Source organism: Natator depressus, chromosome 5 (genome assembly GCF_965152275.1).
Source record: "Natator depressus isolate rNatDep1 chromosome 5, rNatDep2.hap1, whole genome shotgun sequence".
NCBI classification, from domain to species: domain Eukaryota; kingdom Metazoa; phylum Chordata; order Testudines; family Cheloniidae; genus Natator; species Natator depressus.
Genome location: NC_134238.1, coordinates 111,490,057 through 111,515,074, shown reverse-complemented (window position 1 = coordinate 111,515,074; position 25,018 = coordinate 111,490,057). Strand labels below are relative to the sequence as shown.

The window sequence follows — 25,018 nt, the reverse complement described above, 5'->3', positions numbered from 1 at the left end:
ATTCTCCCATACATTTATAAAAAAACACTTGGCATAAAACTTGACTACATTCATCCACAAGGATCAAAACCACACCCTCACCATTGTCTTGAAGATCCTCTATTATTCACACAGGGTGTGACTGGAGTTCATGTAGATATGCCTGAGCTAGCTTTCAGCTAGTTACTATGGTTAAAAACAGCAGTGAAGACATAGCAGCACTGCCTGCACCACATGCTAGCCACCCAAGTAATTACCTAGGGTTTTGGGCGGGCTTGTACAGCCCGTTCTGAAGTCTGTGACGCCCGCAGCTTCATCAACAGTGGTACTCAAGCTAGTGAGATCAAAGCTTTCTTGGATATGTGTACAAAAGCTACAATCACTCCCTGTGATAGACCCTCAGTCAGGCAGCAGTCTTTAGTTTTACACGGTGCAGTGGAGCACAAAGTTGGAGGCTTTAAATGAAAATAAAGGTTTCACAATAGCACCTCTTAAGTAAGCCACAACTCATAACAGAGCACAAGTTACCCTTGCAGCCCACAGTCCTAGTGCAGCCTCACTGTTTATTATTGTAAATGGCATACTTCCTCCCCTTAAATAAGTTTGTGTTGTCCCTGATTTTTGGGCACATACTTTGAAAGCCAGTGTCACGTAATTGGGCACAGACAGGCCGAGAGCTGAAGGGTAAACATTTAAAGTCTCCTTTCATACAAACAGACATATCTCATCTGGTAATTCATGAGACACTAGTAAAATAAACTAACGAAGTTTAAGTCACAGGCTGCTTATATGTTCATTTCTACAAGCTGAGTAGTTAAAAACTAAGAAGAGTCAGAAAAGGAAAAAAAAAAAAAAGGCTACTGACAAGCACAATCTACTCATTATTACATTATGTTTGGGTTTATGCTTCTAAAAGTCCAGGAGACGAAGAAGAATAGAGCTGTGGTTTTATCTGGTAGCAACAAGGGCCAGATTCTCATGTCAGAGGTGTGCTTCCCATTCCTATATAGCAACTACTTCTGCGTGCATGACCACAGTAGCTCGTGTTTTTAAATGCATGTTGCTGCAACCCACGCATCTGATACAGGAACTGAGCCTTGACAATGAATCCTAGTTATTTAGATCTTCACTGTTGATCACAGTACAGTGCAGTGCAGTGTAGATTCAGCAAACCTATTTTTTCTTATTCTCTAAAGGGTCTTGTCCATATCTAGACTTACACAGCCATGAAAGCATTGCTTCAGGATTTCTTCTAGTGTACACAGTGTACCACCTAAGACAAAACTTCAACAGCATTTGAAACAAAAATACAGGTTGTTTAATGCCTTTAATAAAACTCTTCTTTTGCAAGGGCTACTACTTGAATGCACTAATCCTGGTTAAGTGCCCAATCCTCACTCAGTCAATTCACTTTGTATTTTTGTGCCTCAGTTCCCCATCTGTAAAATGGGCATAATAATCCTCACGTTCTTCAACCTTTTCTCTCTCGTCTCTTAGACTGTAAGATATTTGAGGCATAGGCTGCCTCTCACTACGTGCTTATACAGCACCCACAACTGGGGTTTTGTTGGGGCCTCTCGATGCTACTATAATACAAATAATAAAATCATCAAGGTGACTTCCTCCATGAAATGAAGTCAAAAGCCTTTCCCCATCTCATAAGATGTTCCCTTTTTGGCTCCAATACTGAAGACTGTGACTTCAAGCCAGTGAGCCTTAAATGTTTATTAATTGTTATTATCATAGCACCAAGGAGCCCCCCGTCATGGACCAGGACCCCATTGTGCCAGGCGCTGTACAAACACACAATAAAAGACATTTCCTGCCCTAATGAATTTACCATCTAAGTTAAAAGCAAATATGACTGGATGGCTCTACTTTACAAAAACACATCACATTGCTCCTTTACCTGTCAATGAACTGGTCGATCATAACAATATCTCCAGGCTGTATTTCTTCTCTTAATGAACCACAGGCGGTAGTTACTAAAATATGAGTACAACCCTCTTCTTTCAATGCCCAGATGTTGGCACGGAAGTTGACATTTGTTGGCATAATAGTATGGTGTCTCCCATGCCTGCAAAGACAGAAGTGGGAAGTGAGATGAATAAAATAAAATTAAACAACCAACCAACCAACGAGGAGTTCAGGAAATTTAATTTGCCTAGCAAAGCTACAAATGGAACTGTATTATAACTTACACTGTTGCCAACTCTGAGGATTTTATCACGAGTCTTGGGATATTTGATGTATTTCTTAAAGTATCAGCTCCTGGAGTCATGTGAACGTGCGAATTTCAGCTTTCACTTTTTAAAAAAGAATAAGTTTCTAGCTTTCATGGTTGTAGAGAAAAGCTTGAAAACATGACCTGAGTGCACCCTAATGGTAGGAAACCCCAGAAAGTAAATATGAAGTACCCAAAATGTATTATTTTTTAAAAATCTTATGATTTCTGAATACTTGGTTGATAATACTGGTTGACAACCCCTTGGTTGACAAGGGGTTGACAATACTGAACTTCCCATGTACTGTAATCCATTTATGGATTTACTTGCACAAGGTCCCACACAAAAATTCTGTCTGTAGGTTCCATTTACTTGGCCCCCATTGTTACTTCTAGTATGATGTGCCAGTGCTGTTATCAGAAGAAGAGTGGCTCTGTGACACTGTAATATTCTATCATCCCTCTCCAGCAGCAGATGTGTTTAATTTTATAAATATAAAGGTTATTTTTCTGTCAGCATTATGACCACCATCTGGGATCTGAAAGTCAAGCTGGGTTCTTTTACCTCTTACATCTTCATTATTATAAATAGAGATAAGTAGTAAAGATAAGATTCTGCACTCAGAACAAAACCAGCAATGTCTAATGATAAAATGGGCAGAAAAGTATCCAGCTCACCCTTCCATCCACAGCTCTCACAGAGCCTGTAGTAGTAAGATAAAAAAGTTAAAGGGGGAGTGGAAGATTTAACACCCCATCCCTCTCGAAAAAGTGCACAAACATGGTATTTCCCCCACCCCTCATCTTTTCAAATCATGGTGGGGAAGCTGTATGACATTCAATCTTTCCTTCTTTGTTTGGAAGAGGATGCAATACTACCCCGGGGCTAGGTCTACACTAAAATCTTACATCTAGGTTTGATAAACTAGCGTCTAAAATGGCTTACCCAGCCTCTCCAGAATGGTAATAAACTCCATTTTTAGACCACCACACGTCAGTCAAACACACTACGTTAAAAAGGATATTGAACACTGCTGTCCACGTCAGTCCAGACAATCAAGTTCTATACTGACCAAGGTATATGGGAGAGTCGTGTTTGACATTGTCTAAAGAGGCAGAACAAAAATAATATGGTATACACCTAATATCAGGATAAGGCTACTAATATTTTGTTGTTGTTGTTTGGTCCTTGGGAATCCTAGTGTATACTTTTAAAGATATACAAAGAAGCATAATTAGACACACTATAAGTTCCAGTTTGCATGTCTGTATCTCAGAGTACAATTTTCTTGTTGACCAGGGGAAGGGGAAAGGAGCATAACACACTAAGGCATAGATGGCAGGGGAAAAAAAGAATAGTTACATAAACATAAGTGCAATGAAAGGACCCAAGTCTCCCCAAACTAGTAATACAAACAGGCTATCAGTTAGACAGTATTATATTTCAAAGTAACATGTGGGAGGTAGCCACACGACCCCCACTAATATTAATGGGACTTGCATGGCAAAATCCTGGGACATAATGCAAGACTTCCCACAGGGCAGCACATAACTTATTTTAACCAAAATAACCAGGGATATCAGTAATCACATGAAGGGCCATGGTAAGTAATATGGCTAACCTCAAATTCTTCAGCTCTGAAAGAACTACAGTGACTACCCCACCCAATTCACAGATTTTTTTTTTTTTTAATTCAAGTCTCTCTCGGTTTTCTGTGTTTATGTAATAGGACATTTTTCCTTTTTACTGGAAAATATTTCATGACCTCATCTTTAATAAACTAGATAGTTAAGACTATGAAAAGAATCCAAAGGGAAAAAGGCCAATGGAAACACAGCAGAAGACAAAAAGCACCCAAAGAAACAAATATTGGAGAGATCCAACCAGATGCGATTTCCATACTCAGCAATTGCATCCAGCCACAATAGAGTTTGGAGAGAAGAAAATAAAGAGGAAAATAAAATCGCAAACTAAGGCAAACACAGAATCTACCCACCATACTCAAATAGTGACATATTAGCAGGTGTGCTATATCCACCCTCAAAAATTATAAACTCAATTCTGTATAGAAAATGGAAGAGAAAAAACAAAAAAAGATTTTACTTAGCAGAAAGCTAGATACTGTAGTATGAAGATGGCAAACACTCCAAAATCCTACATTTTACTATGTAAGCCTCAGGAGGTGTCAAGACCAGAGTAAGCCAAGCAGGACCCAAACCCTATCTACCTTTAAGAGAAACTGTAAAATAGATTGCATTTTATATAGTGCATAAAAGGGGCATATTACTGCCCACATGACAGTGACTTTACTAGAGGAAAAGACCATAGTAGAAAAGAAGACAGCAGCACAAGAAAATATGGAAGATTTCTGCCCCTCCCCCCTTTTTTAAATTAAAAAAATTAGGGCTGTCGATTAATCACAGTTAACTCATGTGATTAACTCAAAAAAATTAATATCATGATTTAAAAAAATTAATATCGTGATTAATCGCACTGTTAAACAATAGAATACCAATTGAAATTTATTAAAAAATTTGGATGTTTTTCTACATTTTCAAATATCAATTTCAATTACAACACAGAATACAAAGTGTACACTGCTCACTTTATATTATTTTTGTTTACAAATATTTGCACTGTAAAAATGATAAACAAAAGAAATTGTATTTTTCAATTCACCTCATACAAGTACTGTAGTGCAATCTGTTAATCATGAATGTGAAACTCACAAATGTAGTTTTTTTGTTACATACCTGCACTCAAAAACAAAACAATGTAAAACTTTAGAGCCTACAAGTCTACTCAGTCCTACTTTTTGTTCAGCCAATTGCTAAGACAAACAAGTTTGTTTAGATTTATGGGAGAAAATGCTGTCCACTTCTTAATTATAATGTCACCAAAAAGTGAGAAGAGGCGTTCGCAGGGCATTGTTGTAGCTGGCGTCGCAAGATATTTACATGTCAGATGTACTAAAGATTCATATGCCTTTTCATGCTTCAGCCATCGTTCTAGAGGACATGCTTCCATGCTGATGACGCTCGTTAAAAATATAATGTGTTAATTAAATTTCTGACTGAACTCCTTGGGGGAGAATTGTATGTCTCCGGCTCTGCATTATCTGCATTCTGCATATATTTCATGCTATAGCAGTCTCGGATGATGACCCAGCACATGTTGTTCATTTTAAGAACACTTTCACTGTAAATTTGACAAAATGCAAATACGACACCAATGTGAAATTTCTAAAGATAGCTACAGCAGTCAACCCAAGGTTTAAGAATCTGAAGTGCCTTCCAAAATCTGAGAGGGATGAGGTATGGAGCATGCTTTCAGAAGTCTTCGAAGAGCAACACTCTGATGCAGAAACTACAGAACCCAAACCACCAAAAAAGAAAATCAACCTTCCGCTGGTGGCATCTGACTCAGATGATGAAAGTGAACATACATCGGTCTGCACTGCTCTGGATCCTTATCGAGCAGAACCCATCATCCGCATGGACGCATGTCCTCTGGAATGCTGGTTGAGCATCAAGGGACATATGAATCTTTAGCGCATCTGGCATGTAAATATCTTGTGACTCCGGCTACAACAGTGCCATGCAAAAGCCTGTTCTCACTTTCAGGAGCCATTGTAAACAAGAAGCAGGCAGCATTATCTTCTGCAAATGTAAACAAACATGTTTGTCTGAGCGATTGGCTGAACAAGAAGTAGGACTGATTGGACTTGTAGGCTCTAAAGTTTTACACTGTTTTATTTTTGAATGGAGGGGTTTTCTTTGTACAAAATTCTACATTTGTAAGTTCAACTTTCATGATAAAGAGACTGCACTACTGTACTTGTATTAGGGGAACTGAAAAATATTATTTCTTTTGTTTTTTACAGTTCAAATATTTGTAATAAAAAATAAATATAAAGTGAGCACAGTACACTTTGTATTCTGTGTTGTAATTTAAATCAATATATTTGAAAATGTAAAAAACACCAAAAGTATTTAAATAAATAGTACTGTATCATTGTTTAACAGTGCGATTAATTTTTTAAATTGCACAATTAATCATGATTAATTTTGTTTAATCGCTTGACAGCCCTACAAAAAATTAAACCTTGGCTGTATCCAGAATGCAAAATCCAATTTTCTCTAGATTTGCTGGAGGATCTCTTGGAGGTCTCAAAGACGTATATTGTGAGCTCTCTCTCTATCACTAAAGTTTCAGCACACACAAACACATCCCAGCTCTCCCTATCTCTTTAACAAAGTCATCTTTTCAACCAAGCATTCACTGGAGCTAAAGAGGCATTAACAACAACAAAAAAACAACCAAACAAAATTCCAATAGTCTGGCTAAAAATCCTTTCCTCTCATAATTGTTCGGCCTTCAGTTCCTTGTGATGGCATAACTGCACTAGTTCTACAGGTGCTGGAGTGTCTTTCAGAGTAAACAATATCTAGATTTCTAACTTAAAAAGGAAACAGAAAAAAGTCTGCCAATTTTTTGGGGGAAAAGAGGGAACAAGCCCCTTCTTCCTACCCCTCACTTTTGCAAGTCATCTTTAAGGCTGTATTTTCCTTTTTTGTTTCCCTTTTCTTTTTTTATGTGGAGGGGATTAGACCGGATGATTTTGCCGATGAAACCACAGTGACACATTTACATTTTCCTTCAAGCAAATGTCTCCAGCAGCTGCACTTTTTCTTGTCAGTCAGGGCAGAACATGTGCAGTACCCCAAACATCCTTTGTAAAACATCACAGATGGCAGGGGGAAATGCTTCATGAAGCTACAGGAACTGTTTAGATGCTCATTAAACATGCACAGGAGTGATTTTTCCTTTCCAACGTCTAAAAATTAACCACATGCCCCCCCCTCCCCCCCCCCAAGTAGCAAGGGCACAACTCCTTAAGAACCATTTACATGCAAAGTTTCAACCTTCACCCAGGTTAGCTGTCATCATGACTAGATGCAATTAGATTTAAAAAATTCCAAAAACCTAGGAAGAGTCCTTACTAAGCTCAAACGTGGCTGGATAACATTTCCTCAAATTTCCACCCCTACCACCTTTAGACCTATTTCCAGCCTTACAAAGGACCCCAGAAATGATCTGGCGAAAGCTATGAGTGTCTGAACAGGTGGTTATAAACCTTTTTTGGCTACAAGTGAAAGGCACACTACATTTCTATGGTATTTTCTCTCTACTGGACAACACCACAAAGCAGATTCTTTTACTGCATCTGCTTTCATTTTAAATCTGAAAGAGTACAATGCCTTTGTCACTGAAAGGTGGATTGGATCACTGTAGGATCAATTATGCCCGGAAGGACTAGTTGAATCAGAACAGCTGTACCTCTTACATAAAGTTCTAGTCTCTAATACAGCGGACCCTCGATAGAGAGCGCATTGCTATAGCACGGATTCGCATACAGGGCAGTCGCGGCGATGGATCCCAAATTTAAATATTTAAATTGGGATCCATGGTAACGTAGCCCCCGGTCTAATGCGATCCCCGCGTTAATGTGGTACCGCGCATGGATCCCGAACCCCACGTTCTAGCGAGGGTCCAGTGTAGCACTAAAACAAAGTTCTGTTGAACCAGTGGAGGCTGAAATTGAGCAAGGGTTTGTGAATGGATAGTGTTTTACAAGAGTTCCAGATGCCTGAACTGCTCTATAAAGGACAAAATTATGTCATACAGACCAACTTTAAGCTCCTAATTCTTCTCCCAACTGAAGTCAATGGAAGTTTTGCCATTTGCAGGATCAGACCTAAATTTGCTAGTCATAAGAAGCAGTTAGTCCATCTGACACAGACAGAAAAAGGAAACGTCTTCGACAAACCACTTTATTTAAGACATGAGGAACACAAAAATCCTTTGAAGAGCTCTTTACCTTGCTAGAAGCACACAGTCAACATTTTTTATCTTTCCCAATATCAAAGCATCCGACGGCTGCAAAAAAACAAAACAAGGAACAGTCACAGTATGCCAGCGAGATCAGAAACATCTACCGATATTTATGCTGATCAATATCACTATGAAAAGAAATAAAAGTTTACTGCTGTAACGTCACATTTTCTTCAGCCATAAATAACTGCAATTTAATGTGACCGATTACTAAAGCCAGAAGACTAAAACAGATGACTAAAAACTAGAACTGGAAGGGCATATTTTGCAATCACATGGTTTCAGTGTATTAATACCATCACTAACATTTGAAGTCCAACCACATATTTCACACAGCTGTTCAAACATGTTACAAAAGAACAGGTTAGACAAACATCTATAAAGGTATACTTAACCCTGCGACAGCACAGGGAGTTGGACTAGATGAATCTGTAACGTCCCTTTCAGCCCTCAATTTCTATGATAAACATTAAAAAACCCAATACACTAAGGTTACCTTTAAAAGTAATTGCATCCATGGTAACTTTTGTTTTTTCATAGCATTCTATGTAATACAGGTGTCACCCCTTAATTGGAAATGCTAATTATTTTGTTAACTGATCATCTGCATTTTAAAAAAGGTATTAGCAGATGAGTTCACAGGAAACTTGTTAATTTGATACATGATTAAAAATATACACAGAAGATATACAAGTAACATTATAAATAACACTTTCTTTTCTTACAGCACTATTAGAGAGAGTTTTGCAAAAACTGACCATTCAGGCAGTGTTGAAATACTGTAGATCAGTGACTCCCATATTTTACTGGTTCATCATATACAACCTTCTTAGAAGAAAAGATGTTTGGTCTTAATAGTCTTAAGTATTTACAGACTCATTTTAAAACAAGTTTTGAATTTGGCTGGTGGAGATCTGCCTGGGAAAAATAAGAAGAGAAGGGACCTGGGTGGAAGGGCTACAGGACATGAGGTTTACAGCTGGCCAGGAATTTTTCATTAAAATAGTTTATTGTCGGAAAATGCCAATTTGTTGAAACCAAAATTCTGTGAGAACCTATTTGCTTTCTCAGACCCAGAATGGCATTTCTAGTCAAAAGCAGAGACAGACCCACCTCACAATAGCGTGATGGTCAAGGCACTCGTTTAGAATATGAGTGACCTAGGTTCAAATCTGTGGTCTGCCTGATTTAGACAAGTGCCCTGACCATCAGGCTATTATGTATTCTGAAGTCAGGGATCTCTCTCTGTTGTGTTATTTTGGGGGGTTTGTTTTTTGTTAAAAACTGCGAGAGATCTCAGTTTCATCCTGATGCAGAACAGTAACATTTTTTGAAATCATGAAAATATCATGATACAGGAAAACAGTTTCCTACCCAGGTCTAAGGAGGTTAAACTAAAGGTATGGATTCTGGCTGGAGTGCACGGGGGGGCTCTGGCGGAGTGGAGGGAGAAAATAACAAGCAGGGAGGGGTGTGATGTGGTGTGGCATGTGTGTAAATAAAAGGAAGGTAGCAAACAGGAGTGGCTAACAGGAGAGTTTTGCGAGAGAGTTCTCCAGGTGAAGGAGGGGCAGTTACGTGACCCTTGGGGTAAGTTTGTTGTCTGTAATGTCTGTGTTTGTGATGTGCTTGCTGCTTAACTGAAATATACTGTGTGGTCTGTTTGTTTGGGGGACCGTGTGCTGAGTCTAATGGCCTGCTAGACAAGGCTAAGAGCGTCTTAAAGAGGCTTTGATACCTAATCCCTTTAGCACCCATCAGCCCTTAACCAGGGGGCAAGGCTACTCAGGAAGACCAGGGCTTTAAAAAGCCCGCTCCTACGTGACCAGAGGCGCTAGTAGGGTGACCAGATGTCCCGATTTTATAGGGACAGTCCCGATTTTGGGGTCTTTTTCTTATATAGGCTCCCATTACCCCCCACCCCGTCCCGATTTTTCACATTTGCTGTCTGGTCACCCTAGGCGCTAGAGAACAGGAGAGTTTTGCGAGGGAGTTTAGAAGTGTAGTGTGAGGGGGGGCTAGATACACTTACCATTCAGAAGTTTTAAAAGAACACTCAGATGAGGAAACTACAGACCCCAAATCACCAAAAAACAACAATGCCATGCGAACGCCTGTTCTCACTTTTTGGTGACATTGTAATTAAGAAGTGGACAGCATTATCTCCCGTAAACGTAAACAAACTTGTTTGTCTGAGCAATTGGCTGATGTAGGACTGAGTGGACTTGTAGGCTCTAAAGTTTTACATTGTTTTATTTTTGAATGCAGTTATTTTTTGTACACAATTCTACATTTGTAAGTTCAACTTTCATGATAAAGAGACTGCACTACTGTACTTGTATTAGGTGAATTGAAAAATACTATTTCTTTTATCATTTTTACAGTGCAAATATTTGTAATAAAAATAACTATAAAGTGAACACTGTACACTTTGTATTGTGTTGCACTTGAAATAAATATATTTGAAAATGAAGAAAACATCCAAAAATATTTAAATAAATGGTATTCTATTATTGTTTAACAGCACGATTAATTTTTTTAATCGGTTTGTAAGGCTGTAAAGCATCTCCCTTGCTCTATATACCCATAATCAGTGCTACAAAACGTCAGCCACTAATTTTGAAAATGACATTAAGAGGGACTCATGGTGCATTACCTTCATTTATGCTGATAACATGCTTTCTGGATAAAAAGTGAAGAGACTGCACCTCAGCATCTAACATCCTAAAAGCTTGGGAGGAGGGAGAAGAAAAGGGCCCTAGGCAGCAGCCTACTTGTTAGTGTTCTAGAGGGCCCACAAATACAGTGGGTCAGGAATTGTTCAACAAAATGGGTTTTCATCAGAAAACGTCCATTTGTTGAAACCGAAACTTTAGAGTGGAAAGGGTCGATTCTGATGAAATTTTCATTGGGAAGGTTTCTCAGGTCCAGGATGGAGTTTCTGGTCAAAACCAGAGAAAGAGAGAGACTCTGACTTCACAGCCCCATGTGGGATGTGGGAAACCAGGGACTTGAACCTGGGTCTCCCATGTCCCAGCTGAGTGCCCTAACCAGCAGGCTATTGTGAGGTGGCAAGGTGCCTGTCTCACAAGTTTCCATGAAAAACTAGAAAAGTTTTAGGGTTTTATTATCCTGATACACAACAAGATTTTTTGTTGTTTTTGAAATCTTCAAACTTTTCATGAAAGCCATTTCTCACCTAGCTCGAAGCCTCAGGATATCAAATGGAAAAGTCCCTCCCCTTGCCGCCTACCTATTCCCAACCTTACCCCACAGTGGTATCATCTCCATCACTGGGAAATACCATTGCTTAAATAGAGCCATATACCCTAATAAGTTGATGGTACTTCCACTAACTCTGCCATCCTCAAACCTGTTACCTTACTAAAAGGTTTAGGGCGGGCAAACTTTTTGGCCTGAGGGCCACATCGGGTTTCCAAAATTGTATGGAGGGCCGGTTAGGGGAGGCTGCGTCCCCCCAAAGAGCCAGGCATGGCCCGGCCCCCACCTCCTATCTGACCTCCCCCGCTTCTCGCTCTCTGATGGCCCCCCCCCAGGACTCCTGCCCATCCAACCCCCCGTCCCCTGACGGCCCCCCCCGGGACTCCAGCCCCATCCACCACCCCCTGTTCCCTGACCACCCCCTACCCCTGACTGCCCCCCCACTCATTCCTGACTTGCCCCCCGGGACCCTTGCCCCATCCAACCACCCCTTCTCCCTGCCCCCCAATGCCCCATCCAATTCCCCCCTCCCCCCCCCAGGACCCTTGTCCCCATTCAACCCCCCTGTTCCCCGCCCTCTGACCACCCCCCCAACTCCCCTGCCCTCTATCCAACACCCCTTACCGCACTGCCTGGAGCACTGGTGGCTGGCGGCGGCTCTGAAACTGCGCTGCCCGGCCGCCCAGAGCATTGCGCCAGTGGCGCGGTGCGCTGAGGCTGCGGGGGAGGGGGAACAGCAGGGGAGGGGCCGGGGAACAGCCTCCAGGGCCAGGAGCTCAGGGGCCAGGCAGGAGGGTCCCGCAGGCCGGATGTGGCCCGTGGGCCTAGTTGGCCCATCTCTGGTTTAGGGCCTCATTTTCAGAGATGTTGAGCTTCTGCGTCTCCTGTTGACAAAAAATTAGAATGGCAACTCCTCCGAGATTCTGAAAACCAGGCCCTAAATTAGTGGAAATGAAGCTGTGCACCAAAGTTTAAGCCACCTTCTTCAGTGCCAGTCATTCCACTGTTATCCTGGGTCTTAGAACCAAAATAGAAATTTACAAAATCTTTTAATTTTACTTCTTTCTTGATCATAATTACTAATTTATTAACTATCTTCCCAATGTTTAAAAATATCCACCCATGCAATTTTAGAAATGCTATGATGTCTAATAGTTCCCATAGGAACACTATTTGTAGTTTAATGCTAAGTACAATATCTCAGTTGTCATCTGATTTTATATCTGCTGTTTTATTCTCATTACATGGTCTCTTCAAGTGCTGTATTTTATTGGACTATGTATCATGCTTTAAAGTCTGCCAGAAATGGAATCACAATGCCTTTAGAAAAAGGGAATTGTCCAGAGGATTTATCATATCCTGATTTTTTAGAAAGTCCCTATTTAATTTTAACCTACTGACATTTGAAACATCTCATTAACCTTGCTATATCCTTTACCAAATGCTTACTCACTGTTCTGAGCCAGATGTGGCTTTGGGAGAGCAAAGTTTCCTTAGGCATCAGGATAGAGAAAACCCTTATCATCTAGTTACCAAGCTATTTTGTTCTTACAACATTCCATAACACAATTCACTACACAGCTAGTGTTTTTCAATTTATGAAGTATCGCAGCAAATTTGCTGTGTACCTTAAAATCATCCATAACATAGCTCAGAGCTAATGCTGCAGGATAGTAAAATAATGTGTGTGTTTAAAGCCACAGTTAATAAGATCTACTGAAATTGAATACCTCATATCAGAAGAAAAATCAGAGAACAGAACAGTAGATTGATGCATTAGCTCTTTCACATTGCAAAGTGTAGATTCAAGTGTATTTGGAATTATAAATAAAATTATTTTGGTGGCCTCAATCTAGATGCTATGAGACATTTTTCCACATCATCATATTTTGGTATACTTTGCAGTCTGAGGTTTGATGGGGGAAATGCAGGGATCCCTGTGATGGCATAGCAGTAGTGCACTGGGTCAGATTTCAAAGTTGCAAGGCCAATCAGTCCAATTCTCAATTTCCCTCACTATGGCACAATTTCCTTCTACGTGCTTGTGAGAAAACATCAACATGCACATTTAATAATAATGAAAACTTCCCCACATTGTCCCACCAATTTACTCCAAACTGTGGTCTGAAGAGACCTTTCCAAGGGCAAGAGGACAGTTAAATCTTCCATGTACATAAAGCCCCAGAATTATATACTGAGACTGCCAATAAAAAGGTGTCAATTGCAATGGCAATTTTCCAATATGCACAATTTCCACTGAGAACATTACTAAAACCAGCAGCTAATCTCATATAGGGGAAATGTCAGATGGCAACCATTTTGTTTTTGCTGTTCTAGCCTGGATTCAAGACAGCATCTTAGAGGTGAAAGGATCTCTGTTCTATATGAGACGCTTGTTTTAGTTTTGGGAGCAGGGTGGGGAAGACGGAGGGATGCAAGTGAATAAGTCCCCTTCATCCTCTCCCCAGTACTCTTGCAGATTTTACAGGGTGGTTGGAAATTCAAATATCTTCCTCTAATTCAGCTTTCCCCCTACCTTATTACCTCCCCACCATGGCCAATTGCCAGAGTCCACATTTACTCCATTCTCCCCCCGTGACCCTTACACTCACAAAGTCTTCCCCAACACCATTTTTGTTGGAGGTAGAGTTCTCCTTCCAGATCTTGGACCCTACAGGGTAGTGTTGAACCCCATGAAAAAGATATACAGGTTTAGGTTTCCACACAGGTTCCTCCCCATAAAATAACTGTTATTGCCACGTATCATATGTCTTATGAACTGCACTGGTAGAAGATGGTAAACATACAGCAAAATATCACATGGATGGTTGTTCTGAACAGTGCTCAGTCTCCTGTTCTGCAGATATTATGGAAGATTTGCGTTTAATTTCCAGTTTTATTATACACTACCTACGGAAAGTCACTTATGCTCTCTGCCTCAGTTCCCCACCAGTAAAATGGGAATAACAACACTCCTTTTCTTCCATCCTTTGTCTGCCTGGTCTATTTAAATTACAAGCTCTCTGGGGCAGGGACTGTCTCTTACTATGTGCTGGCACTATAGGTATAAACAGTTGGCTAAACAGACAGACATAGGGTGAGAGTCTCACCTTAGCTCCAGCCACTTTTGCTTGGTAAAAGGGATGGAGTAACATAAAGCCTCTGAAAGCCCAGAATCTGGCTGGTAGGGAATTCCTCCCTGCACAGGACCAGCAAAAGACAGTCATAAGGCTGCCTCACAAGGATCCCCTTGTAAATCTTGGTGTAGGGGGAGTACCAGGGTGGGGTCACAGCAAGTAATACTGCAGAGATCCTAAGTAGTGCTGGGGCCCAGAGTCTGCCAGGGAAGGCGGCTCTAATTTAGAAAGGCCCACAGGGCTGTCTAAATTATGCCAGAGGCTATGGAGCAGCCCAGAATTGGAAAGTTGCAAACCACCATATCCCAACCCTGGGTTGAGAATTCTCCATTGTGCTTCTTACCTCATCATATTTAAAGAACAGTGGATGTGGGGGAGAATGGGGTGTATTCTCTTCCACACTTGGTTGTCATTATAACACCTTGCTTCTCGCAGTCGTTATAAGCTGACTGTGATACAGTGTACAAACCCCACACTGGGCCCAGGTATCCCCACCTCCCCAAACCTGCAGAGCATCCTCCAACTGCAGAACAGGCTTAAAAGGGAGCAACTCAGCTCAGAAGGGGGAGGTGGGGAGGAAGACACACCTACCTTGGGGTCTCCTGGAGAAGGGTGCCGAAGAAGCCTTCCTGTGAGGAAGAGGACTGTATGCTGTGCCCAGTTGGGGCTGAAGGTTTAGCTGCCTTTTCTACTGACATCTTACGTTGTACTTGGAGCTGTTGGGAGAGATGGAGGGACCCAGGAAGGGTAACTCCGAAGAGACTCCAAGATGCCAGATCCTAATTGACTCTTATAGGGCCTGGGCTGGAGCCCGATGGAGTGGGAAGGCACAGGCTGCCCTACCAACTTCTTCTCTTGCAGATGGGGCATAAGCCTCATGGTAAGGAGAGGGCAAGGACACTGAAAACACAAGATGATGCTAAGTCCACATACAGGTGAGGAACTAGACTGAAAAGCTGTCCTGGGCAGGGCGAGGCTGGATGCTGGGCGCACTGCCACCTGACCTTCAGGAACTCTATTACACTGACCAACACTCAGCACTCTATTGTGAGCATTGTCTACTTTGTACCTCCTAGGCTGAAAAACTTACCATAAAGCACACAAGTAAAAGACTCTTAAAAAAAAAAAAAAAAAAAAAAAAGCATCTTAGCAAGCCATAAGAAAAATATTATACAGACCTTGCCATAAGGAGTATCCACATATTTTTCTGTTCTTCCTTCCAAGATGTCAGGATCGTCCAGGCCAGTTCCACCAATAATTCCAATCTCACAAACAAACAAAAATAAGTATTAGAGCTCTAGAGATTACACTGCATGTTAAATCTGACAGTGACACTAACCCTGGATTTCTAGCCAGCTACCCAGTTTATTTTCTGACTCATCTCTGCTTGAGATGGGCCCAGAACCAAGGATCCAAAAAGCACCAATCATTATAGCTACAGCTCAGGTTTCTCATGAAGACTTGTAGCATGTCACTTTAGGCCATATTTCATCTAATTTTCCCCAAGTACAAAGGCTTGACTACCATTCCCCAGTTCAAACAGACACCAAATTTAGAAGTTATCAAACTGCACAAAGAGCGAGCCACTGATTAATCATTTATCCCCAATGTGAAAGTAAACATGGGTGTTAACTGGCAAACTTGATAACTGATGCCAAAGAGATCAGCACAACTTATGCTGTAATCAAGGCTGTAACACAAATAGTATTCATACGAGATTGTTGTACACCTTTTCTGCAATGGGAAGAACAAGGACAAAGACTGAGGGCATGGCTACACTTGCAGATGTAGAGCGCTTTGAGTTAAACCAGGCTTCGCAGAGCGCAGTAGGGAAAGCGCTGCAATCTGTCCACAATGACAGCTACAAGCACACTGGCGTGGCCACATTAGCAGCTCTTGCAACAGCCACAGAGAGCAGTGCATTGTGGTAGCTATCCCAGCATGCAAGTGGCTGCAATGTGCTTTTCAAATGGGAGGTGGTGGTGGAGTGTGACAGGGAGTGTGTTGTGTGTATGTGGGGGGAGAGAGAGTGGGTTTTTGGGAGGGCTGAGAGCATGTCAGCATGCTGTCTTGTAAGGTCAGACAACAGCAGACACCCCCCCACCCCCCGCCTCACACAGAAGTCCACGCTAATGGTTGCTTTGTCCCAGAGCAGATAAGCATGCCGGATGTCAGAAACAGAGCTTTCAAAGGGCATATCCGCATTCTTGCAGCGATTCCAAAACAATGACAAGAGTGGCCATTTGACTTAAGGAGACTATGGGACGTTTCCAGAGGCTGATCAGAGTGCAGTAATGCAACACCTCATTCACACTGACACCCGGGCGTTTCAGCCAAGGTGCAACAAGCGTTAATCTTCTCGCCGAGGTGGAGTACCAGAAGCGCTCTAGCCGTGGAGTCAGAGCGCTCTACATGCCTTGCCAGTGTGGACGAGTAGTGAGCTAGGGCACCCAGGGCTGTTTTAATGCGCTCTAACTTGCAAGCATAGCCAAGCCCTCAGTAGCTCTGGTCACCAGGGACATAATGGTCCCCAGAAATGCAACACCTGAATTGATATAATTAACCCTGATTGCCATTAAGGTATGGCTCTTAAGTTTCTTCCTCTCCCAATAGCAGTTGCTTCTAGATGCATGGGGAAGAGACAAAAAGGAAAGTGTGTTGGCAACTAGTTAGATTTGTCTGACACAAAGCTACTAGCTGAGAAGCTACTAACTTTCAGGCCATGTAGCCTCCTTGAAAAAACATATTTGGCTGACTAGAGCCCCAGTTCAGCCAAGCACTCAGTTACCCAAACCTACACAGTGCCTCACACCATTTTATCTCAGGTTAAATTGTGTAAGACGTTCACATTGAGCGAACAGGATGGAGGCTGTCAACCAAAGAAGCCTTCCTTGCTTGCCTGCAATATGCATAGGAAAGATAGGAAGTATGGCAAGAGACCACCCTTGCTTAACCAGGAGATCTTCAATTATCTAAAAAAATCAAAAAAGAGTCCTATAAAACGTGGAATCTAGGTCAAATTATAAAGGATGAATATACACAAACACCACAAGGATGTAGGGACAAAATTAGAAAGGCCAAGGCACAAAATGAGACCAGACTAGCTAGAGACATAAAAGGTAACACGAAAACATTCTACAAATACATTAGAAGCAAGAGGAAGACCAAGTTCAGGGTAGGCCCGTTATTCAATGAGGGGGAAAAAATAACAATAGAAAATGTGGAAATGGCAGGGTGCTTAATGACTTCTTTGTTTTGGGTTTCACCAGAAAGGTTGGTGGTGATTGGATGGCTAACGTAGTGAATGCCACTGAAAACGAGGTAGGATCAGAAGAGGCTAAAATAGGGAAAGAACAAGTTAAAAATTACGTAGACAAGTTAGACATCTTCAAGTCACCAGGGTCTGATGAAATACATACTAGAATATTCAAGGAGCTGACTGAGGAGTTATCTGACCCTTTAACAATTATCTTCAAAAACTCATGGAAGATGGGAGAGATTCCAGAAGACTGAGAAATGTCATATATAGTGCCAAACTACAAAAAGGGGAATAAGGATAACCCGGGGCATTTCAGACCAGTCAGCTTAACTTCAGTACCTGGAAAAATAATGGAGCAAATAATCAAGCAATCAATTTGCAAACAACTAGAAGATAACAACATGATAAATAACAGTCAGCATGGATTTGTCAAGAACAAATCCTGTCAAACTAACCTAACAGCTTTCTTTTACCAGAGTAACAATACTTGTGGATAGGAGGGAAGTGGTAGATGTGGTATATCTTGACTTTAGTAAGGCTTTTGATACTGTCTTGCATGATCTCATAAAGAAACTAGGAAAATGCAACCTAGATGGAGCTACTATAAGATGGGTGCATAACTGGTTGGAAAACCATTCCCAGAGAGTCGTTATCAGTGGTTCACAGTCATGCTGGAAGGACATAATGAGTGGGGTCCTGCAGGGATCAGTTCTGGGTCTGGTTCTTTTAAATATCTTCATCAATGATTTAGATAATGGCATAGAGAGTACACTTCTAAAGGTTGCAGATGATTCCAAGCTTGGAGGGGTTGCAAGTGCTTTGGAGGATAGGGTTAAAATTCAAAATCATCCAGACAAACTAGAGAAATGGTCTGAAGTAAACAGGATGAAATTCAATAAGGACAAATGTCAAGTACTCCACTTAGGAAGGAACAATCAATTGCATACACAAAATGGGATATAACTGCCTAGGAAGGAGTACTGCGGACAGGAATCTTGGGGGGGGAGAGGGGAGGGAGATGAGAGTGGATTTCAAAGCTAAATGTGAGTCAACAGTGTAACACTGTTGCAAAAAAAGCAAACATAATTCTGGGATGTATTAGCAGGACCGTTGTAAGCAGAACATTAGAAGTAATTCTTCCACTTTACTCTACACTGATAAGGCCTCATACGGAGGACTGTCTAGTTCTGGATGCCACATTTCAGGAAAGAGGTGTAGAAAACGTGATTTGTGAGGAAAATTTTTTAAAATTGGGTTTATCTAGTCTGCAGAAGAGAAGACAGAAGGGGGAACTTAAAAGTTTTCAAATACAAAAAGGTTGTTAGAAGGAGAAAAAAAATAAATTTTCTCCTAACCTCTGAGGACAGGGCAAGAAATCATGGATTTACATTACAGTAAGGGAGGTTAGGGTTGGACATTAGGAAAAAATTCCTAACTATAAGGGTAGTTAAGCACTGGAACAAATTGCCTAGGAGGCTGTGGAATTTCCATCACTGGAGGTTTTTAAGAACAGGTTAGACAAACACCTGTCAGGAATGGTCTAGATCAGTGGTTCTCAAAGCTGGTCCGCCGCTTGTTCAGGGAAAGCCCTTGGCGGGCCGAACCGGTTTGTTTACCTGCCGTGTCCACAGGTTCGGCTGATTGCAGCTCCCACTGGCTGTGGTTCGCCGCTCCAGGCCAATAGGGGTTGCGGGAAGGGCAGCCAGCACATCCCTTGGCCCGCACCACTTCCCACAGCCCCCATTGGCCTGGAGCGGCGAACCGCGGCCAGTAGGAGTTGCGATCAGCCGAACCTGCGGACGCAGCAGGTAAACAAACTGGTCCGGCCCGCCAGGGGCTTTCCCTGAACAAGCGGCGGACCGGCTTTGAGAACCACTGGTCTAGATAATACTTAGTCCTGCCATGTGTGCAGGGGATTGGACTAGTGACTTCTCGAGGTCCCTTCCAGTCCTATGATTCGATGGTTCTATGTCCATTCAACTTCTTTTTGATGGAGACACAGGAGGTCCCAGCAATGTCTGAAACAGTAATTAGGGATTTATTCTGAAAAACAATATGAGAGCAAACTATGCCTCTGAACTAATTTGTGCTACTTTAAAGGTGATCGTCAGATATAGGAGTATTTCATCCACTCACACATAAAAAAGGAGGGAAGAGAGAGACCATTAAATCTAGAGCTGGTCAAAAAAAATGTCTGAAGAAATGTTTTTCCACTGGAAAATCTCCATTGGTCAAAATGCTCCATGGACTGTTGATTTGGATAAAAATGTAATTTAGAAAAAAATTGAAACCAAGCATTTTGATAATGTTGGAACTTTCCATTTCAAACTTATACAAATGTTTTGGTATATTGTTTTGAAACAACTTTTTTATTTTGAAATTTATTTATAATTTTTTATTCTTGTAAAAATGGTATAACAAAATAATTATATTACAAATGACCAGTCAGAATACCAGAAATGAGCAAATCAAATACCAATGTCAAATTACCAATCACTATTTCATATATTTTATATTCATATAAATTTTAAATTATTTAAATTCTTTAAACCCTAATCAAAAAATATAAACATATAAAATATTAAAATATGGTATATAAAAGCCATAAATGAAACAAACATGACCCAAAACAAAACATTTTCAGAAAATGCTTTGTGGGAAATTTTCATTCCAATTCAGAATGAAATTTTTTGAAATGCTGGAATTTCCCACAGAAAAGAAATTCTAGTTTTGATCAGCTCAGCTGCCCAAATGAATTATGTATCCTTCTAGGTTTAAGGAGCTATAGTCCAACTACCCCACTGCACCTACAGAGACACCTTATTTTACAATTACTCAACCTTGCTTACCCAGAAGAATGCTGGAAAGGGGCCAGAGAACACTTCCACTATGCACAGAACCCCCTCGGGACTTCATAGTTGTGCCCCTGGACCTACTTTTGGGTTCAGAGTATTCTTTTTAACCTTGTAACCTTCAAAGAGTGGTGCTTAATAATACCTGAAATGTAACAATGTGGTTTAGCATAACTCTATATTTGTGTTATAAAAAGCTAATTACCATATGTGGAGTTTGCTTTCTAAACAAGGCCCACAACAATCAGCCATTACCTTACAAAGTAGTACCAGCTCCACCTGCTGCTACCAAGCTAAGTTACACACATACAAAGAAATACCATTTCTGTTCTTGGCTCTACCACCAGGCCTCTACACAGAGTGTCCGATAGGGGGACAGTATTCACAGCCAGCATAGTGGCATCTTCTGTTAGTGAAAGTATGAAGAATGTGAATTCGTATTCTGCTGGGGATACAGTTTTTGTTTTGTTTTTTTAAAAAAGCTTTGTGTTCTGGTACAGTCTGCACAGAGTTAACAAGTTCCAGCATAGTGCTAGCAACAAAGAGGGAATCTTCATTTAGTTTTAGCAAACGCTGACTTCTTCAACAAAGCTACATCCATAGGAATAAGGATTTGGTGCATGTTCTCTTGGGTCAGTCAGAAAAGCAAAACGGTTAAACTGTCAGTGCCCCATGTTCACAATGAATACCGAGGGCAAACTGATTTATTACTGCATATTTCAATCAAAGAAAGTTGTGCAGCCTTCACAATCAAATTAATAATACAACGAGAAAGAAACATACACTTCCAAGTTATATCTTCCTTGGGCTTCCCGGTGGAACCAGTCATCTTTGTGTCTTTTAGGGTCTGATCCAACTCCCACTTAAGTCAATGGGAGGTTTTCTACTGACTTCAATGGGAATTAGATTAGGCTCTTCAGAGTAGTGGCTGTTTTTAATTGTGTGGTCTTTTACAATCCCAAGCACACTGTTGGCATGTAAAGAAATAATTTTGCCCTCTGTTACACACAGCAAAAATACTGTTTTTTTCAATTGGCAGTTACTGTTGCAATGTTTGTCTGAGTTTTAAGCGGAAGAACTCAAATCATGTTGAGCTTTTAAAAAACAAACAAAACCACATACCCCTCTCTTTTGCCCCCCCCATACCTTGTCAGTAATAAAAGTATGTTACTTAAACTCTCAGAATGGTTTCTAGCTGTACAGCTAAGGATGTGTATCTCTTAACAAAATAATAATAATAAAAAAGCACCACGTGGAAATCCCAGTGACAATCTAAAACAAAAATCTGCCTCTTGCTCTCAATTTCTACAACCCTACGTTTATAGAAACCCTACAGATGCTGTGTCATTATATTGCAATTAGCTCATCAGGCATCTCTTTTCAATAAGCAAAGACTGTGGTCTTTGTTATGTGCCAAATACTTTTCCATGTGAAAGCCTGGTTCATGTCATCTGCTGTGCGGTAGTATATAAACAGATTTTTTTCCTTTTGGTGCCACCTTGTGCTGTATGTGTGTTATTGCAGGCAAACAACTAAATCCTTAATACACTATATAATCCAAATAGGCAGACTAGGGAAGAAAAATAAATCACAATAATATTTGCTTATAATTTTTGTAATAAGAATGGTGATTTTTGCTTTAGTGTTATTCACAGATCATGAGTATTTGGACAAATACTGCTTTGTTCATGAAAATACTCAAGAGTCCTGAAAGCTATGATTATTTGCCTCAAAAACTGTACCTGAAGTATTATGGGATATTTATTACTCAGGAGTCCAAAGTTTCAGTCATCCTCATATGGAGTAGAAACAACATCTACATAGCAATCAAAGGTGGGATTTGCAGGTCACGTAGACATACCCACACTAGTGTTAATCTAACTAGCATACTAAAAGTAGCAGAGATGACACTGGCATGGACTTCTGCATGGGTGCAGGAACAATTTGTATAGTGGGGGTGCTGAGAGACATTGAACCACACTGTAAATCCTGTATATAATGGAAACCACTTCAAGGCAGGGGGTGCTGCAGCACCCCACCACCACCACCTCTAGTTCCAGCACCTATGAACTTCTGCACAGATTAGCAACGTGAAAACGTATGAATGTCCCTGCTGCATCTTCAGTGCTATTTTTAGCTGTACTAGCTATTACACCTGGGGGAATTCTGCGCCACTGTGAAATGCAGAATTTGCACAGAATTTGATGTTTCCCCTGCAGCATTGGGGCTGCAGAGCTGCTGGTGGCCATTAGAGTCATTGTAGCTCGCAGAGCACCAGCCCGGTGGGGATGGAGGCTCTGCAAGTTCTGAAGCCTTGCTTGATCCTCATCCGCCTAGGGATGGGAGAGGGTCTGGGAGTCCCGGCTCAGGCAAAGGGTGAGGAAGGGCACTGAGTTCCTCTGTGGGACAGTAAAGAAGCTGGGGGGAGTAAAGGTCCTGGGAGAGGGAGGTGCAGGTGTCTGGGCCAGGGGGTGCCCCACAGCCGGGCTCTGGCGGGAGAGCAGAATGCAGTTGTCGGTGGCTGTGTTCTGGGGAGAGGGAGGTGCAGACATCTGGGCTCTAGGGGTGCCCCGCAGCTGGGCTCTGGGGGGAAGGAGGTGCAGGTGCCTGGGCTCTTGGGGTGCCCTGAAGCTGGGCTCTGGGGGGAAGGAGGTGCAGGTGCCTGGGCTCTTGGGGTGCCCTGCAGCTGATCTCTGGGGGGAAGGAGGTGCAGATGCCTGGGCTCTAGGGGCGCCCTGCAGCTGGGCTCTGGTGAGAAGGAGGTGCAGGCATCTGGGCTCTAGGGGTGCCCTGCAGCTGGGCTCTGGGGGGAAGGAGGTGCAGGCATCTGGGCTCTGGGGGTGCCCTGCAGCTGGGCTCTGGGGGGAAAGAGTGTGCTGGAGCTGGGAGGTGCTCCACGGCTGGGTTCTGGGGGGAGGGAGTTGAGGTGTCTGGGCTCTCGGGGAGCCGACACAGCCCCCTCCAGCATACCCCCAATTGGGTTTCTTTAACTCTCTACTCCTGGGGGAATCTTTTTTCATTGTTGTCTGTATTGTTGACATACTTTCTGACAGGTGTTTTGAAATAAGTTACCAAAATAATTGAAACTAGAGTGATTATATTCTGTTATTGACAAATAATATATGCAGAATTTTAAAATATTGTGCGCAGAATTTTTAATTTTTTTGGCACAGAATTCGCCCAGGAAGTATGTCTACAAAAGCTGCTATTGCACCTGTGACTGCAGTATAGACATATCCTTATGGGACCAATCACAAACCACGATCTAAACAGAGGCTGGAAATTGTTCAAATACTCTTCAGTGTTTGCTGAATTTTGTAACTCATACAAATCAGGATAGAAATTGTGAAAGGTTTTTATTATTCTTTGAAATTCTAAAAAAATGAATAAAAGGGGCTAATAATTAAGTTGGTTTTCGTTAGGAACCACATATCTGCCAACATAACTGCAGCCCAGAATTTAAGATTGAGGATAATTTCCGCAGAGAGTGCTTTTCAAACTGAATTGTTCTATCCAGTAAAAATGATAAACTTTGTAATTAAAGACAACAATGCAAACTGGAGATATGGGGCTCTTCACCATATTATCAGTTGGCTGATAAAACAGGCCGATGTCTGTAGAACTTGGGCTACCTCCTTGACTTTCACTACTACTTTTTTGTCTAGCCAGGATATAGCTGTAACCCCTCTCATTAAGCAATATGGGATGGGCAGGGTGATTGTGACTCCCTGGTTGAGAATCCACAATACAGCCAAACTGTTCTTTTTCCTAACTGACCTTACTCTTACTCCTTCCCTCCTCCCAAAACACAATCCATGTGACACTATTTTTTATTTTCTGCTTTAAAAATCACAGCAAAACTTAGTTCCACTAATAGAAAGTAGATTCTATTTCTAAATTTCGAGTAATAAAAATCACGGGTGCCATGGGATTTGAACACACTCCCTTTGTAATATAAAGCTGACAATTTAAACTCACGGGTAGGTGTCAGAGAGCGGGGCCCTTTGCTATGATGCTGTTTGAGGAGCTGGAGCTACCATCACAGCCCACAGACAGCTTTCATCTCTGGGAATGCCACCAATGCAGGGAAGGTCTTATGTCAAGTTGCAGGAATGAGGAGCAGGCTGTCATCATTATGGGGATGGGGGAGTGGATTACACTGGTGGGGGGGGAATATGAGAGTGGGCAGGGATTTTAGGGGTGGTTGCAGATGGAACAACGGAGATTGGCAAATAGGAGGATAACCTAGTGCAATATGGGAGCGAATGAATCATAGAGGCATGAGTCCAGCACCCTTATCTACCCTTTGGCAACAACTGGAAGCCACTGCAGAGAGCTGGGGAGGAAAGGACGAGTGCTTCACAGTGGGGAGGGGCAATGCAGAGTCAGAGTAAGTTTGCTGCAGAAAGAAGATGAGCTAACTAGGAGCTGGGGGAAAATCACCGTCCC

At 41.7% G+C, this 25,018-nt stretch overlaps 1 protein-coding gene across 1 annotated transcript in view; it reads right to left on the bottom strand.

Annotated features, from left to right (window-relative positions):
• MTAP (methylthioadenosine phosphorylase) overlaps positions 1 to 25,018 on the bottom strand; it is a 56,860-nt gene that overhangs the window by 29,641 nt on the left and 2,201 nt on the right. The window contains exons 2-4 of the mRNA XM_074953464.1: positions 15,637 to 15,723; positions 8,086 to 8,144; positions 1,889 to 2,056 (exon numbers count right to left, since the gene is read on the bottom strand). Coding sequence (XP_074809565.1) covers positions 1,889 to 2,056; positions 8,086 to 8,144; positions 15,637 to 15,723 — 314 coding nt within the window. The remainder of the gene's footprint in view (positions 1 to 1,888; positions 2,057 to 8,085; positions 8,145 to 15,636; positions 15,724 to 25,018) is intronic.